A 19319-nucleotide genomic window follows, 5' to 3' on the forward strand; every position below is an offset into this window, starting at 1 on the left:
TGAATTGTGGGGTTCTCCCCACAGGCTGGTGTGTTTTTTTGTTTATTTTATTTGGCACGTCTTTGTGTGGCTCCCCACACACAGCTGCGCCATTCATTTACTTTGATAGTCCCACCAGCCACCGTGGCTCATTAGAATACAAGTACGGTGACGTCACCACACCTTGGTACAGACATGGACGGTAGGGAGAATCTTTTGGAATCAGAGCGTTGCACCTGCAATCCATTGATTGTGGTTATTATTATTATACAGGATTTACATAGTGCCAACAGTGTGCACAGCACTTTACAATATAAGGAAGGCATTATAATCACAAGACAAGATGGTAAGGAGGTTGCAATGCTTTACTGTTTCTAGTGCAAAATAATAAATGCACATTTTCTTTTATTTTCTTAAACGTAGACCTTGCCTTTAAATACTAAAACTACAATATAGTACAGTCTGATTTCAGTAATATTCTTTACACTCTGTGAGTATATCATGATTTAATTTATTACAATAGGATATTTGACTGCTATAAATATGACATGGATCCTATACAATTCTATTATCTTTTGTTTTTATTGATATAATGTATCTATAGTAATAAGCAGTATCAATCTAAATGGTAGTAGCATAACAGTTTATATACGTATATATGAAAAATATAATTATTAGAATTCAGTAGTGCATCATATATACATTATAAGGTGTGCTTGTCAATATGCTGTGTATGGTACAGCAGGAAGCAGCTGTTATTATTTTTCATAGATTGTGTGTGATTGCGGACATGGCTATGGTGTGTGGATGTACTGTGTGAATGTATCATGCAGGCTGAACCTATTTGGGTCTAGTGAACCATGTCTTCACATGAGATTGGTCTGTCATGTTGCATCACAACAGAGCACATTCGTTTCCTCCATGATGAATTATAAGTGTTTGTTTTTGATAGATTATATGTATTTGGTGTCATAAATTGGTTCACATAGCCAAAGGGCAGAAATATCTGATAAACTGAAATGACATTCAAAATAGATCAGTTTTCATCACCAGAGACTTTATCTCATTACTGTGCCTTCTAGAAAGGGAATGTGTAGTCTCTTCAGTGTTTTAGATAAACATGTAAAAGAGATCCTGTTGATGCAAATCTTATCAGTACATGTAAATGTTTAAAAAAAGATTTTTTAAAGTATAATTTGTAATTATTTTTGTGTACAGGGGATCTATTCTGACACGGCTCCGTGTCAGAATAAGAAAAAAAAAAGAAAAAGCAGTGTTTATCTCCTTAGCGCCCGGAGCGCCCGAGTGAGTTAGGCTTTTTTTTCTTCTTTTTTTTGACGGCAACAGAACCGCTGGCCAATAGAAAACTGTTAGCGGAGCTAGCTGTCATTGCTAGCTCAGCACAATCGTTTTCTATTTTTCTACTTTTTTAACTGTTTTTCTGTTCTGCTCGGACCCACAGAGAGACCGAGCAGAACAGTCGAGCCGAATGCCGCTCGGCGGCATTTGGTTATTCACTCACTGCTTTTCGACATCTATGAGAATAGACCGAACAGCAGTGAGTAGCCTGCAGGAGGTTAGGCTGAGCTGATCCTGATGTTGGATCGGCTGAGTCGAACTCCTTCTGCACTTCGGGTCGGCCGAACATGCTGAGCATGTTCGGCCGACCCGAAGCAACGCAAAGCCACCCGATCACTTCGCTTTAGGTCCGTCATTCACTCGGCTGCCTGTGGCAGCTTAGTGAATAGATCCCATAGTGTCTCCTTAAATATGCAGACTCCACTTCCTGTCCCTCTGTGGCTGAGATCCTTATGTCAACAACTGCTAACAAGTGAGTTAACACAGTGACTTTCACACAGGCGGTCCAATCAGGTCTGCTTGTCAATTTTTCAGACAGACCTGATTGGATGCCCCATGCTAGTCTATGGGCAGCCAGGTATAAACTGACAGTGTGATGCACAGGACTTTAGGTCCATCTAGGCCCAAAAGAAAACAAAAATGAGTTCAGTTTTTTTGGACCTAAACGTGATGGATTGGAGGCAAAGGGATGTAAGGGACGCACACCCGTTTACATCCACCTGCCCATAGACCTAACATGGGTCTTTACAGCTCAGTTTTCCCTACATTACAAGATGGAGGAAAAAACTGAATGGTCAAGGATGTCACAAATGTAACATTTGTTCCGTACAGCTCCAAATCAGCCGGTGATCTGTTAACACACCCCCTACTGATCAGAACTGATTTCGCCCATGTGAAAGAGGTCTGAAGGTATATGTCTTTATTGATAGTATAGCAAGCATTGACACTGAAGCACCCTGTTTGCAGCAGTTACTGCTGACAGCAGCTCTGCTGCACATATTGGTACCATGGATGTCAAACTGATAGCAGGTGTCAGCAACTACAACCATGGTTTTGCACCTGGTGGGTAAGGACTCTAGGAGGTATGAGGAACATCACAGGCCCTTAAAGTTCAGGTGAACCTACATTTATTTTCAGTATGCTTGACATCATGCCTCACTGTTTCTAACCTAGGGATCCTGCAAGTAAAATAATTTCCTATTGCAGGCTGTCAGCCCTAACCCGATGCCTCACATTTAGTAGCATTGTTTCCAGCCTGACATGCATGCTCCTTCAATTGGCCATTAGCCAGCCTATATAGCCTGTGCCAGCCTATGCAGGCACAAGCAGGCCGAGTAAAGAACCATGCAGGACAGTTCTTTTATTGGCAATATCTCTCGGTAAGAAACTTTTTAATAGGTTCATAAAAAAACTTAAGCAAACTGTATTCATTAAACAGATTGTATTGATGTATTCCCTGTTAGACATACTGAACAATAGATTTGGGGTTTTCATACACTTTAACTGGCTAAACTGATCCTATTACTCAAATTCACACTTTACAATATTCAATTACCATATTGTATAACTATTTTGAGTAAAGGCATACTTCCTGCTAGCCATATAAAAAGTGATGTCCCTAAGCTGCCACATAAGACCTGAAACTAGAGAAAAGGTCACAGGGTATATGGCTACTTTCAACATAGTGGGCATTTCATGACATTAGAGACTTTAGAGAGCCTATTGTTTTCAATGTGATACACTGGTAGACTTGCAGTGAGATAAGCCAGTGCAGATAAATCAGTGAGTCACAGCCATTATGGCAAAACAATTCTGTTTTCTCCTAAAAAAGTTATAATGCTGAATACGCCTGCTCTGTGCAGAATAATAGGACTGGATGAATAATAATAGCTCCTTTAATAGCTTTTACAGAGAAAACCTTGTTATTTGTGAGGGTAATCCTTTCTCTGTGTATGCTTCACAATGAAGTTATGATAAGAAATGTTGTAATATTAATCTGTGCACGGTGCAATAGACTGAAATTGTTAATTGCTTATCAGTAGTGTTCCCAGTCTGCAGCAGCCCCCCATAAGGTAATCTGATGTCTCCTGTCATGCTGCATGTTTTGTTTCATTGTGAAGGTAATTAGATGCAACTCGACAGTAATAAACTCATTGCAAACAGCTTTCTGCACGTATGTACATCTGGAGAAACAAAACATGGAAATTATACTAATTAGAGGCCAAGTACTAAGCCGTTCATAGATGTGAGATGATTCTTACCCCATCTTGACACTTTTGTCTCAATCAGACAACATTCTCATGTCTGTGGTAGCAGCAGCCACACAGCGAGCAAACCTTCAAATGGGAAAAGTTTGTTTGTGTGTTCACCCTGCTCAACCTCTTGTGTCCACAGCATACACATTCAGTACATGAACATGGATAATATGGATCTGTACATGTGTTAACAACATGAAAGTTCTCTACACTTTTGATTGTCTCCCGTGGTTTTATGGACATCCGTATGCTGTGGTGGTTTAAAGAGACTGTATTTAGGATTCAGGATGCCTGATTCATTTGCAGTTGACTCCACTCCTTTAAAATAATGGACAGAGGGTGTTATATGCTTTATGAGCACTTCTGCTTAGTGGTGAGTGCTAGGGCTTTGTGGAGTTTAACCTAAGTCATCTATCAGGCTCTAGATTCCTTCTTATTCTCCTTGTGGAGGACCCACCTGGTCAGAGCAGGATCATCCACAGGAAGACTAAGAAGAAGTCTAGAGCCTGGTAGATGTCTAGGACACCCAGCTACAACCTTCCTTTTTTCTGTAGTAAACAAGGTAATAATTGATTTGATAACTAATTAAAGCTGTGCTCATGCCTGTCACTTAACAACGGAGGGTCTGCTGATAGGCAGTTGGTGTCTGATGGAGATGGGGACATGCAAAACAATGCAAATGGTATGTCTTCCCTGTCCCTATCACAGTTCTTATCAATGCCAATTGAAAAGATGAGGTAGGGGTTACACTGCAACCTTGCTTAGGGTCCAATTTAAACTTAATATATCTCTGGTTTGCGTACTGACTCACACCAGGTCCCTGTTTGCAAGGAGCTCCTAAGTTCCCTCTATATTTATGTAGGGATCCTACACTGAGATTCTCTAATGGGATGCTCATGTAGGGCCAAACAGTAATCAGCTGTGGCCAGCCTTAAAATAAATCTGATGCATGTGGAACAAAGTCACAGTCTTATAACGCATATTAAACACAACAGAAATCTGTTATGAAGGGATCAATTGTTAATTTATTGCAATTATCAATCAAATAGATATAACAAAGAAAATAGTACATTTAACAGAGCAAATAAGAGCAAATACGATAAGTTTATTGTTTGCGTTTACATAAAGCTTAACTGTTAAAATTGTTCTGATGCTGGCACAAACTGTTTCAGGGCAGGCAAATATCTTTTACCTGCCATTCTTGGTGGATCTACTTTAAGGTGGCTACACATGTGACAATCATATTGTAACATTCCTGAGTAAACATTGTTGTGACAAAAACCTCAGAACAATTAAAAAGATAATGTTGTTCAGAACAAGCAATGGAATGTCTGTGTTTTGAGCTGTTAAAAAAACAAACATTTTTCTGAAAATAAGTTAATTCTAAAGTTTTATGAGTTCAAGATATAAGCAGGACATGGCTAATACCCATGGTATATCATTTACTCATATTTGATGTGGATCCGTCTTTGATTTGGTGATTTTAATCTATGGCTATTGAGTGATTGTTGACAATCACCTAATTTGTAACACAACACAAGTATCTGGGAGAAATTCAGTAAATGAATGATGAGAGGGAGAGAAGAACAAAGTCTTCATTGTTTTCAAATGTTATGTAAAGGACAGCATCCTTGGCACCCCTTTAAATGATCATGGTCTCTGTTGAGCCTTGCCAGCAATCCGCAAGCCATCACTGAGAGCATGTAGAACAAAGGGATGCCAGATTTATCTTTTTATATATATCTGTATGCAGATGGCTTCATCAAGAGAGAAGTTTAAACTGTCAAGATCTTTAGTGATCTCAGACCAGAAGATAGCTGAAGTAAAGGAAAAGATGAAAGTTTTGACTGAAAAACAGTTTTCCTTGGATATGTTCAATTTGCTATTTGGCCTTTTAAATTTGATTTCACATATTTCGTAACAACAACAACAACAACAACAACAACAACTGATATTGTTCTTTTTTATTTGCAGGACCCAAAGTTACGAGAACAGTTGGAAGTTGGTAGCTTTGGTGGAAGGCTGGAGTATCGCATGTTTACCATAGTCTATGGTCCAGATATGGTCAACATCTCGTATTTAAACTTAGTAGCATATCAAGAAGAAATTGCCAAGGTAAGTTTCAGTTATTTTGTTCTTTTTATGTATAAATTACAAATACCGGATTTTAAATTGTAATACATTGTTGTGCTGCATGGATATTTTCCTCTCTGAAGATTTGCCTCCCCACCCATCACAAACGTACATATTAAACATAGAACCAATCGTTTTCCATTTTGTTTTCTACTTTTTTAAGCAACAGATTCTCTGAGCAAGGGGCTTAATCGAGCCGAAGGCATATGCTTCGGCTCGACTGAGCCGAGGTGAAAGCCGAAGCTGGCAATGGCCGGCCGACAGCCTGCTACTGACTGCTGGGCGGAGCCAGCTGTCATCTCACGGCTGGCTCCGGCCACTTGCACAGACAGATCAGCGTCCCTGGTTACCAGTTAACCAGGGACGCTGATCTCCAGACAGCCGTTGGCTGCCGTCAAAATAAAAAAAAAAACAGCATAGGAATGCATAGCTACATTCCTATTGGCTATTTCAATTTGCAATAGCCAATGGCAAACTGGCTATTGCACCCGCCCACTGCTGCTGTCAATCAGCAGAGGGGACCTGAAGTTCTCCATCAGATCCCCTTTTAGTGATTGACAGCAGCAGAGGGCGGGTGCATTAGCTAGCTTGCTATTGGCTATTGCAAAGTGAAATAGCCAATAGGAATCTAGCTATGTATTCCTATGGTGTTTTTTTTTGTATTATTCTGACGGCTGCAGAACTGCCCGGCCAATAGAGAACAGTTGGGCGGAGCTATCTGTCAATGATAGCTCCGCCCAATCGTTTTCAATTTTAAAAAAAACTTTTTAAAACTATTTTTCTATTCTGCTCGGTATCACAGAGGTACCGAGCAGAATAGCCGAGCCAAATGCCGCTATTGCTCGGCTATTTACTCACTGCTGTTCGGTATCTATGAGAATAGGCCGAACAGCACCGAGTAGCCTGCCGGAGGTTCGGCTTGACCGATCCAGATGTTGGATTGGCTGAGTCGAACTCCTTCTGCACTTCGGGTCGGCCGACCCGAAGCCACACGAAGCCACCCGATGTACGGCTGATTTCAGCCGATACACGACTGAAATTAGCCGTACAAGCCTGAAGTGAATAGCCAAACACCGTTCGGCTCACTTCACTTCGGGTCGGTTATTCACTCGGCTGCCTACGGCAGCTTAGTGAATAGACCACTAAGTCATTAACCAAGAACAAGCAAGCCAGAGAAAAGTGAAAAGTCTCCATTGGCATACTTATGCCAGTTCATTGAAGTATGGAACCAGAGGTACACCATGAAAGCCACGACATTAGCGTTTACTGAAGCAGAAGTCGGAAGTGGTAGCTTGCATAATTTGCTCAGGACAGATGTTAAAAGGGTAGATTTCCAGTTGCTCAAAAGGGTATGTATGGTCAAAAACTAAAACGAAATATGGATTTTGATGTTGAATTTCCACAAGTTCTATCTGACTCCTAAGAACCATATCGATCTAGAAGTTTGTAATCTTACCCATTGAAGATGCTCAGAGGATGTACTTCTCAATACAATGACACCTTTTCACTCAGCCCTGTGAATCTGCACTTCCTTGTGTCACAACTCTCATAGAGCCTGCTTTCTGAACTACAACTCAACGCATGAACAATGAACCATTATCATTGCTTGCTGGAAGCATTGCATGATGGGATATGTAGTCTTGAAAAAAATTGAGATTGCATCACACCAACCAGCAGGGAAAGAGAGGCAAAGCACACTGGGAATCCAGGAAGTTGTTGAATGTGATGGGTAGATGGAAGGCAGCAATCACTATATAAAAGGAATTGTTTTCAAGTAAGCTTTGATTGCATTATCAAACACAACTCTAGTATGTATTCCAAGTACAATGCCAATGTTCTATCGAAAGTCCAAACTTGTCGACCTCTCCAACTGGTGACATCATATCCAGGGACTGCCAAGAGATCTACACCAGATAGTGCTAGTGTGCATGCCCAGGAAATCCTTGTCGAACTGTCTAACTATTGCCACACCGCCTACGTGGCTATCCACTTCTATAACCTACTACAGTTATATTTGTCCTAGGTGATAGAAGCCGATAGCCGTGCAGGGGCAATGGCTATTGTCTCATCGGATTCCATAACCTAGCCAAAGGTTATATTATGTTACAGCGCCTGCGCGGCCACATGATTCTTTCTACAACCACAGTTGCCACTGCGCCTGCGCGGCTATAGGCTTCTATAACCTAGGACAAATATAAGGTAGTCCTAGGTTATAGAATCCTATGAGCCGCTAGCCGCGCAGGCGCAGTGGCAACAGTTAGACATTTCGACAAGGATTTTCTGCCCATGCACACTAGCTCCATCCACTGTACATCTCCTACTGGCAATCACAATCTCTTGTGCTTACGTTGACTGATTTATTAATCAAGTTATAATCCTGACTGACTTTGTCTGACATTTGCGTCTTTCTTGATGGTGTTTTCCCCACGGTGACATGCAAATTTACAGTAATTAAGTCTGTCAAGGAATGACAGCCCTGTGGGGATTTGTAGTACATGTTTATGTACTGCAAGCCAGAAGTTCATTACAGTGTTTATATTATATTTTGTGTATAAAACGCTTACATATACAATATTTGCCTCGCTCGTGTTTGTAAGGTAATACAAGATTTTGTTCAGAAATATTTCTGTCCAGTTTATTTGTATTCTTATCTTACTGGAACATTGACACAAATAGCTTCTTGGCAGAATAGATAATATAAGAAAGGGTTCCATATCTTTGGGGGAAAATGAATCCCCTAAACCATTATTTGGCTGACTGAGCATGTCATAATTGCAAGCTTTCAAGACTCTTACTGTGTAAAAAAAAAAAAAAAAAATTCTCAAAAGCTTGCAATTTTCCTCAGCCAGTTACATGCATTTTTCGAAGAAACCTGTACTGAGAATATACAGTATGTAGGCATCTATGAAAAGGTTCTACTTACCTTATTCTGCACTTAAACCTTCATCTTATCTTTTAATTATCTTGTTTGCTATTTTGAAAGCCAGTATAAAGTAAAAATTGGTACTGGGAAAAAAAAATAAATCCGGGTTTTAATGTTCACCTTTCTGACCATGGTTCATGTTTCACTCCATATTTAGGGCGTAACATGAAACATGGTCAGATTGCAACCACACCCCACTTACCTGAATTGCAGGGTTATTCTCCCTGCCGGCCGCTGTTTGTTTTTGAAAATTGACTTCACTGTTTTTGAAAATTGCATGGCTGTATGTGGCTCCGCCCACACAGCCCCGTCATCCATCCACAGGATGGAGGAACTCCAAGTCCCGTCTGCCTGTGTGGCAGAGGGGCTTGTAGTTTCAAAGGAATACAAGTGTGGTAATGCCACTGCACTTATGGTCCATTAACTCTGCCTCCCATCAATGTTACTGCATGTCCATGCCTCAGTTTGGGTATGGACGGGAGGAACTGTCTCCAGGAGGCAGAGCATTGCACCTGTGATCTACTGATCGCGCCTGCAATGCTTTACTGGCTTCTATGTAAAGAAAATAATAAATGCAATTTTTTTTCTTTTATGAAGAAGTGTGCATTTATGATTTTTTTTTTTTAAAGTGAACTTTCCTTTTAATTAATTATTTGTGACATATAAATTCATAATTTAACCCTAACTATAGTTACAAAGTTAATGAGGTTGAAAAAAGACACGTTTCCATCTAGTCCAACCCTTAGAGATAATAGATAACAGGGACGTAGCAGAGTTATATCCATTTCTTAAATACTTTGTGCACGAAGGTGTTCCTCTTTGTGCTCTTAGAAGGTCTTAGGAGGTATGCCTAAATGTCAGGTAACTGAATTATGTTACAAAAGACCTCTCTCTGTTGAACGCCTGCCACATTCAAGCTGCTGAGTAAGTTCTGAATTCAGAGAAACTGTTAAGACAGGCCTCTTGCAGCAAAAGTCCTGCAATGTGTGATGTCAGGGCAAGGATCTCTCCTCCTATCTGTAAAGAGTTTGCATGTTCTCCCTGTGCTTGCGTGGGTTTCCTCCGGGTACTCTGGTTTCCTCCCGCACTCCAAAGACATGCTGGTAGGTTGATTGGATCCTGTCTAAATTGGCCCTTGTATGTACAGTATGCATGTGAGATAGGGACCTTAGATTGTAAGCTCCTTGAGGGCAGGGACTGATGTGAATGTGCAACTATGTAAAGTGATGCGTAAATTGTCGGCGCTATATAAATACCTGTAATAAATAAATAAATCTCTATGAGCATTGCTTATAGAGGCCAGGAATCACAAAATTAAACAGGCGTGTTTATCCGCTGTCTGGTACAGTAAACAAGGCCGATTAGAGGGCAGATTTGCATTCATCTGAAATGCGGTCTTGTTTACAAAATTGCAATGTGGTCATTGAATTTACTAGCACCATTCTTTCTGCATTTCTCATCTTCATTTACAAGTATTGCTTAATTTCTATGTAAAGGTTAACAAAACACAACATTTGGTACTGTAGTATATGGTGAACCTCTGACTTGGCTTATCATTAGGCATGGCTGAGCAGAGAGATCTATAAGTACAGATTCTAGCACTGCGCACTATTATCTCACCAGCCTTCAATATGTCATCCTGTTGAACCTCAGGTTCGCTTGTATGACATATAACGTCAAAGGTGATTAGGATCAGTGTCTGATATTACAAGGTAGAATTCTAGATACTCAGCAACTTGTAGGGAGAATGTTGAATAGACAGAACTGTCTCTGATGCTCAACTCGTCCGCCTCTTATTTATCGGGACAATTAATAAATGTATTGTGAAATAATACTCAGCATTCTTTCAAGCAGCAGCTGCACATAAGCAAATGTTTTCACTTCTGTGTGTAAAAATATTAAATCTGCAGTCATGTTCTAATTATAAACATGGGATTTATTTAGGGCTAGAGGGCAATAATAGAAGATTATAACAATTCCAGCTTCAAGGTATCGTGAAAGATTTATTACTTCTAGAATGGACTCTTGGCAGTGCGAATACAGTGGCTTATTGGGTTTGATAGAGGGAAGAAATTGGTACACAGTTAAAGGTTTAACCTAGGCAACCAATGAAATCAATGAACAGTTAATTAGTTAGAAGCCATCGCAATTGCGGACAAAATGTCTCCTCAGCCATCTTTAAAGAAGAACTCCAGGAGACATTATTCGTAACCCTTGCAGTGGGACATGTCTAGGGTGTAAAATAAAGAAGTTATACCCAACTGGTCACTGGAGTCCCTCTCCCCCTCCGCTCCAATTGTCTGAGGATCCTTGAGTCATCATGTCTGATATACTGTATATTGGACGTGACGGCTCAGAGGGACATACCATCGCTAGAGCGGAGGAGGAGGCAGGCTGGAGGGCGTGGTCTAAGAGACATCCGGCTGCAAGATGAAAATACGTTAAGCCTTGCAGTGCAGGGGTAGCCGTACTGGAATGGTTAAGAATCTTTTTTCCCAGAGTTCTTCTTTAAAGCCCATTTACAAGTAGTAAAACATTTATAAAAATTGTGCCACCAGGTGATACAGAATATATTGCTCATCTTTTTAAAGGGGATTATTTAACCCTGCCCAGTAATGACAACCGGTCCCATGAACCTCCCTTCTTGCTAAGGTGGGTACTAGGGATGCACCGATACCGATACTAGTATACTAGTACTAGGGTACTAGGGATGCACCAATACCGATACTAGTATCGGTATTGGTGCCAATACTGAGTATTTGGGCTCATGCTCGAACTCCACCAAATGCTCCTGATGCTTATCCGGATAGCGGAACTTCTGCATCAGGAAGCCGGGCGGCGAGTCATTACATGCTGCACGGCTTGTTGATTGGCCTCGAGGCCGACTCCATGCTCCCTCATCATCAGTGAGCATGGAGCTGGCTTCCCACCAATCAGGAAGACGAGGGGGGCAGGTAACGCCTCGCCCCCGTCTTCCAGGCCAATCAGGCTCCATAATCCCTCATCTATGACTAATGACTCACTGCCCAGCTTCCTGATAGGTTGGGAAGCTGGCCAATCAGGAAGCTGGGTGGCAAGTCATTACCATACCCCCCCCTCCCCCGGATTCCTCATTGGCCAGAAGGCCGGCTCCATTCTTCCTCATCACCTGGTGACTAAGGAGCATGGATACGGCTTCCAGGCCAATCGGGAAGCCAGGCGGTGAGTCATTATACACCGCCCAGCTTCCCGTGTAATCAGGAAGCTGGCCGGCAAGTCATTACACACTGCCTGGCTTCGTTAATGGGACTTCCCGTATCAGTATTTGGTATCAGCGAGTACCGAGAGAAAAAAATATCGGTACTCGTACTCGATACTGAAAAAATTGTATCGGTGCATCCCTAGTGGGTATTATTATTATTATTATACAGGTTTTATATAGCGCAAACAGTTTGCGCAGCGTTTTACAATATAAGGAAGACATTACAATTACAATACAATTCAAGACAAGATGGTAAGGAGGGCCCCGCCCCTGAGGGCTTGCAATCTATGTACCAATGGTCCTGCATTGTACATGATGGTGTTGGATAACCCATGGACATTCTGAGATGGAAGAGAAGAGGACCAGTGTGTCGGCTGTTCCAGGACAATGGTGTAAGCTAATCCTCTGTTAGATAATCACCTTGACAGAATGAGAAATATATCAGGCATATGCTGGGATTGGGGGGGGGGCATAATTTATACAATAAATTCAGAGTTCCGCTTTCAAATGAGTGTGTAGTGCCTTTGTGTATATTTTCTTTTCGTTATTTATTATAGACAGGACTACAAACATTTACTTTTTTTTATTTTCTAAGCCAGATTAATATGAAATGCAAATTAATATTCTCATGAGCAGGGCCCTCCTAACCCTACGGTACTGAAATTGTATTGTAATAATACTGTCTCCCTCCATTTTGCAAAGTGCTGCAGAAACTGTTGGCATTATATAAATCCTGAATAGTAATAATAATAATAATATAATAATATTATGTAGTCTTTCATTCAGCCAGCAGATGGAGCTCTAATCTCCTTTTCACATGTTGTTATCCGTCTCCTTACCATCTGGTAAACAGTCTGTTATATACGAGGTCTTAGTAGCTCAATCTAAAATTTAGGCACAGATACAAAAGAGTTAGTGAGTTAGTGCAATTAAATCTCCATTACTGTACAGCTTCACCATTGGTTCAGAGGATAGATGTGGTGCCTAAAAGGAAATAACTGCTGCTGTGCTGTCTCTTTTGATAACCTATAGTGCTTTGGGAATCTGCTGTCATGTATAAACTGTTTATCTGTTAAAATGGTATCTGTATAAACTAAAACAAATCTGCCTCTGATCAGCAGCTCCCCATTCTTTTGGAGAATGCACTAGACAGTGCCGGGCACAAAACTACTGTTCCATAGTTGGTTTTACAAAGGAATACATAAAGTACTCACAAGTGTGTGACACATGGGGTTGTCTTTCACAGCCCTGCTGAAGTTAGTTGAGGCTCTGCCAGCCAGGTCCCAGACAGCAAAGGAGACAGTCCTGCTCTTTAAATGCTAAATACTCATGTTGTATTGAAGTGGAAATATAATCTAGGAAATAAATCCCTATGATGTGTTGCTGATGGATATATTAGAACAATTGTCATGCAGCAGGCTAGTGTGTGCACTGGCAAATCTGGAATGAATAGACAGGCTGAGGGATATATAACACCGAACTGCAGCTCATAGTATTAATAGCAATATTTCTCATAGCCTTTATTAGGCCTTCCATCCTTCAGCCTGCAAATGCATTTCCAAGAAAGCACAATTGTTTTTAATAATGAGAAACCCACAAATTATGTCTCCATTTTCCTCTAACTGGATCAGTAAATTAAATTTATGTCCCTCTCAATAAGAAAGCTCGCCATGGCTGCATACTGCTAGAGACCTAATATGAGCATTGCTCACAAGGCAGGTACACTATAGCAGGAGCCAGCTTGTCATAGAGGAGAACATTTATCTTTACAAGGTGAGTTCTGCTGAAGAGTTCCACTTTTCTGCATGGACAATTTAGTTTTTAAATGGCTAATATTTACCATAACAAATAGGCAAGACTCATTATGTAAACTGAGGTAATGAATTAAATGATCACCCACAAGCTTGGCACGGCTGCTGAATCTTTGTGAATCATTGCTGGCTTAGGAAGAAGTTATTTTTTTAGCACTAACAGAGCGGTTGAAGGTTCAGTCAAACCAAATTTGATATTGCAGTCTTTGCGAGGTGCCTGGGAGTTAAAGCTGAACACATGAACAAAAAATGACTAATTCATTCAGTTTTGTGTTTATAGCAAATAATAAATGATTTTTAAAATACCGCTATTGTAAGTACCTGATTTTGACTTAATGATAATGATTTGCTAAACTGCACTGATTGTATATTATTCAAAACCAAAGGTCCCCAAACTCTTTAGCTCATCAACCCCTTCATGAAGTATCAGATTGTTCATTGACCTCCAAACATTTATTATATAAAAATTGAAGGTTACAGCAAAGGTTTCATGGCATCATTTCTGAAAGTCTTTCACATAATAGGTACATAGGCATTGTTTCATTTATAAATGAATCTATGAATGTGAATTTTAAATATGCCTGTGAATACTGTTGACACTTCCTCTTGGTAGCAGCAGCTGCCATTGTGGTTGTTACAATGCCAAATGTTTAGTAAATGCACAGCAATCAGTTATTTGGTACCACTCCTGTTACTATGCCTCTCCATTGGAGTTTGATACACTCTATTCGCTCTGGCGTTTATACGCTCAGTATTGGAAGTGAGCCTGTATGTTTATCCTTCCTGGACTAAAGAGAGTGAAAGGTCACAGACACACAATGCAAAGAAGCCTTTAAAAACGAGGCCAATAAAAATGCTTAGCTGATAGAGACAACTCAAGGCTTCTTTCACTGGTGGTTGACTATCCAACCCTGGGTAACAGTGTCTTGCTGCTAGCCACTTCACCTTCATGACTAGGGACTGGCATGGAGCTCTACAGAGAACTGAAAGGATTAATTGACCCCAATCAATCTTTCATCATTTAGCAACCACCTGTTGACCCCCGATCATTTACGTATCATCCTTTTGACCCCCAGCCATTTTATTGACCCCTTGGTAAGCCTGTTCAACCCCGGGTGGTCAATATTTACCCTTTTGGAGAACCCTATCCTAAATGGTAGCTTGAACTATAAAAAGTCTACCGGGTGTGTGCAAGTTGTTGGTTGTGTACCTCTCACTCCCAGCTTTGAGGGAAGCAAATTAATTTGTCGGTATATTTTTTTAATTGTTGGAGGAAACAAACATCTGTAGAACACCCAACACATCTGGAGAGCACCCAACTGCTGTGCAGATTTTGTACATGGTGAGAACTGACACAAGGACCTCATGGTTGCAAAATAAGTATGTTTCTTTAAGGCATTCAGCAAACATTTGCAGAAAAACCAAGTATTGAATATTCTGTATTTTTGAGTTAATTTATCGCTTTGTTTTTAGCCGTAAAGGTAGAGCAAATAAATATTGTTTTTTACCTATGAGCTGGCAATTAGCCATTGTAAGAAGCATTCTTGACTTTCTACCAAATCCTTGACCCCTTGGGCATAAAACAGGAGGACTTAAAATCTAATCACAACTGTAACACCTGAAAAGTTGCCAGGGTGCTAAACAAATGGACTACTCATATTTGGCTACGTGTGTGTGTACATGCATAGACAAATCTCCAGGCCTTTTAGGATTGAGGGCAGGTTCACACAGTTTTGTGGACCACATCTGGTCCGGAAAATGGTGTGAACCTGCCCACAGTTCCATTGCATTCCAGACCAGACAAAATGAGACAAACAGTATTTTTCTGGTCTGGTCTGGAATAGACTGCTCTGATGTGAACAGAGGCCAGATATAGCATAGGGATACATAAGTGTGCATTTTGGCTCCGGAAACAATCTGGTCTGGTCTGGAGATGATCTGTATGTGGTGTGAATGGGCCCTGAACCTGAACTAGCTCAGGCAGACTAATCTGAGGCTGCTTTGTGTCTCAGCTTTTACGCCCCCTACATGTCTGTCCTGAAATTGCAGTCATTTCAGAGCAGCAGTGGTGAGGAATAACTCAAGTCAGGTGTCGAGTAATGTATACTTACTTTTGTTTTTGTTGAGTGTCGAAAGGTAAGCGGTGCACCAAAAGATGATGTTTACCCCAATGTTTTCTCTTTTCCATGCAACATAAAATATTTGGTAGGCTATGAAGAGCAATGAAACTAAACATCTTATGGCTTTCCTACTTTAGCTAAAGCATGTTTATTTTATCTCTACTTAGGAGTGGACAGATGAGATTTTCAGTCTGGCAACAAATCTGCTGGCACAGAACATGTCCAGAGATGCATTTCTGGAAAAAGCGTAAGTAGCTTCAATATTTACTGCTAGAGAGGTTGCAGCTCCTTTCCAAGCTAATTTCCTTTTTCTTTTGTTAGACTTTTTAACCTCTATTGTTTATGCTGAAGTAAGATGTCACTGCTATAAACATTGCTTTTCCTCCTGGAAGTGTCTGAGAGTATGTACAGTTTCATAAGGGAAGAAGACAGGGTGTTGTCTGATTTTCTAAACCTTTATATAATGTTCTTTGTTCCATATCCGTGGTGCCCTGTCTGCAGCCCAGGGGCCACATGCATTATTTTGTAGCCCTCAAAGCCCTTGGACACATCAGTCTGTGTTTTCCCTGTCACGAATGCACAACACTTTAAGCACTCACATCACTTTTTTTTAAGAGGGTTAAAAAAATCTCTATCTGTCTTCACTAGATTGGGAAATAATGATTAAAGGTCCCACTTACACACCACCCACTTCTTCTAATCTAAAGAATGCTGCCACCAAACCAAATCTGGTTAAACATTCAATTCCAAATTTAGTAGATAATCCCCCGTGTAACTTATAAAGAGACCCACAACTTAAATTTAGTCAAACACATATAAGGTATAGAATTATTAAATTCATCTCCTCAGGAACATATATGGTTCATATACCAGACAAAGGCAGAAACGTATTAAAATTAATGATTTATTATGAAGGATAAAGTATTCACAGTGTACATATTAAAAATTAGATGTTACATAAGGCAGTTACACATTACAAACAGGTCAAAAATAACAAGAGAAAATTGAGAGAAATCCTGCTTACAGAAGCACTCAATTCTATACCAGGGGGCTTCCGGCAAGGAAAATGGCAACTCACTGCAAAATTAGCTTTTGGCCTCAAGTAAGCACACCTTAGTTACCATTGCAGCATATTATATACCTGCGGGCCACAAGGCAGGTTGCTGTTCAGCCTCTGGGATGAACGTGGCGAAGGAGCCGGAGTGGCTAAGTGATAAGGACCTGACGCCCCCAGCTATTTCACAACCGGCAGCTGAGTTTTTCAGTTGCCAGCACCCATATATGACGAAAGGTTAATGTTTCAGGGTCTGACAGATATATTTCCAGATTCAGATGCATCAGAATTGTCTCTTTCCATGGATATGTTACATGGTCTGGGACCTACAATAGCTGACTTTTGTCTATCACTTAAACGATTAGAAATACCCCAGCCTTGTCTTGTGCATTCTACTGGGAATCATGGGGTATCTTGAATATATATACTAGGACCCCCAGATGTGAATCCCTGGATCTATATTTAATCTTTTAAATATAACCTTTAGTAAATAGGGGCTGGATTTTTGGTCTCCTTTGTTTGTTGGAGGGTCCTTGGCAGCGTTAACTCCTGGTGCCTCCCTCCCGCCGGTACATTTAGGAGAACTGTGGCTGCAGCAGCCTGTTTCCTTTCAAATCCCCGCTGCTCTCCGCACCTGTGTTGGCAGAGGCAGTGGGGACACAGACCGCTGTATACCGCCGATGCCCCACGTACCTCCGCTGATGTGCCGGCTTCCTCTCCAGCCGTTCCGTCGGCTTCCCAGGTCCGGACGATCCTCCGTTCTCTTGGGCCAGCCACGGCTCCTCTGCCCCACCCCCTGCCTATTCCTCATTGCAGGCTGGGAGCCATACCCAGCCTGATATTGGATATTGTAAAATGCAATAGCATGCTGCCATTTGCACCCGCCCACTGTCTGCTGTCAATCAGCATGGGGGGACCTGATAGAGAACTTTCTGCTTCAGGCCCCTCCTCTGCTGATTGACAGCAGGCAGATGCAATAGCCAGCCTGCAATTGGCTATTGCAATTTGAAATAGCCAATAGCAGGCTGGCTATGGCTACCAGCATTAAAATACAAAAAAAAAAAAGTTTAAAAAAATTAAATTAAAAAAGACTAAAAAATGTTTAAAAAAGTAAAGAAAACGTTAAATAAATAAAAATTACAAATGCAAACAATAAAAAATAAAGTTTATAAAATAAAATAAAAAATATAAAAATACTTTTTTTGCTGTGTCATTTTAAATTAAAAAAAGTTTAAGTTATATTATAATCTACAACAGGAACAGACAGCAAAAAAACCCGTGACCCTTACCTATGCTATCCAAAACTAAAAAAAAAATTTTGGGCTGGAGTTACACTTAAAAAAGTACCTGTTCCGACTTACATACAAATTCAACTAAAGTCCCTATCTTGTATGTAACCCGGGGACTGCCTGTATAATTTTTCTGTGTTGACTATGCCTTTTCTCTTTTTTTGTTTCCATAATGTGTCTGCGGTCTATGGCCATATCCTGAAGCATGCCACCAGTCTTCAACAATTTCTATTGCGTGTTCACAGTCTCTCACAATCTCGTGCAGAATGTGTGCAGTTTGATTATCTCCTGTTGCATGTCTGCAGTCTGACACCTTTTTGCAGTATTACCTGTGGACCTTAGAACCAGCCCTAAGATGGCCTCCTTACTTGATTGTTGAGTGTCTGACATTATGGTAGCTGGTTCTAAAGTGCATGGAGGTGTTCCACTATGCTGGTTCTAAAGTGCATGGAGGTGTTCCACATATTATTGTGTCTAATTGTGTCACAGGTGCATGTGCATTTTAGCTGGCTGAGATTGCAGTGATATTAGGCAGGGAACGGGGCCTGGTAATCATCAGTGAACTTGATAATCAGCCAGATTTTGCAGTAAACCTTAAACCAAACCAAGCAAACACCCTTCTAGACTCAAGGTAAAGGATGTTCCATTGAGGAGCATAGAAAAAAAGGCATGGCACAATGCATTCAGAATCATTGTTTTTTACCCTTACATTACTTGCATAGACCAGATAGACCATAGATCAAATCCTTTGGCTGCCAGTAATCTTGTGCTCTAAGAACACCCAATCCTGGATTCCTGGTTCTGCACAACTATAATGGTCCTCCTGCTGTGTAATTATTCTGAACATAGTTCATACAAAAAACTGTTCACAGCTCTGAATTTTACCGAAAGCATTAGATGAAGAGTGATGTAGATCTCAATGAAGGGTTTGTGAAGCAAAGAATGCATGGATCCTCAAAATGTGTTGTGGACCTGTATATATTTAGAGGTGAATTTCAGGGGAAAAACAGATTGGGAAGGGGGTCTGCAAGGGCTAATGCTTGTTTTGCCTGGATGATTATGAATAAGGTGATATACTTACCTTATTCGTCACTTTATTGGCAGCCAGCATGCTCCTTCGCTGCCCATTGTGGAGGAGCATTTAGGCTGGGCCCT

General features: G+C 40.8%; 1 protein-coding gene across 1 annotated transcript in view; it reads left to right on the forward strand.

Annotated features, from left to right (window-relative positions):
- The window catches only part of PLCB1 (phospholipase C beta 1), a 510797-nt gene that overhangs the window by 301396 nt on the left and 190082 nt on the right, over positions 1–19319 (forward strand). Inside the window, exons 4-5 of the mRNA XM_018566842.1 lie at positions 5568–5708; positions 15989–16068. Of these exons, the coding sequence (XP_018422344.1) occupies positions 5568–5708; positions 15989–16068 (221 nt within the window). The remainder of the gene's footprint in view (positions 1–5567; positions 5709–15988; positions 16069–19319) is intronic.

This window comes from Nanorana parkeri, unplaced genomic scaffold (assembly GCF_000935625.1).
Source record: "Nanorana parkeri isolate BGI_ZX_2015 unplaced genomic scaffold, ASM93562v1 scaffold28, whole genome shotgun sequence".
In the NCBI taxonomy this organism is placed as follows: Eukaryota; Metazoa; Chordata; class Amphibia; order Anura; family Dicroglossidae; genus Nanorana; species Nanorana parkeri.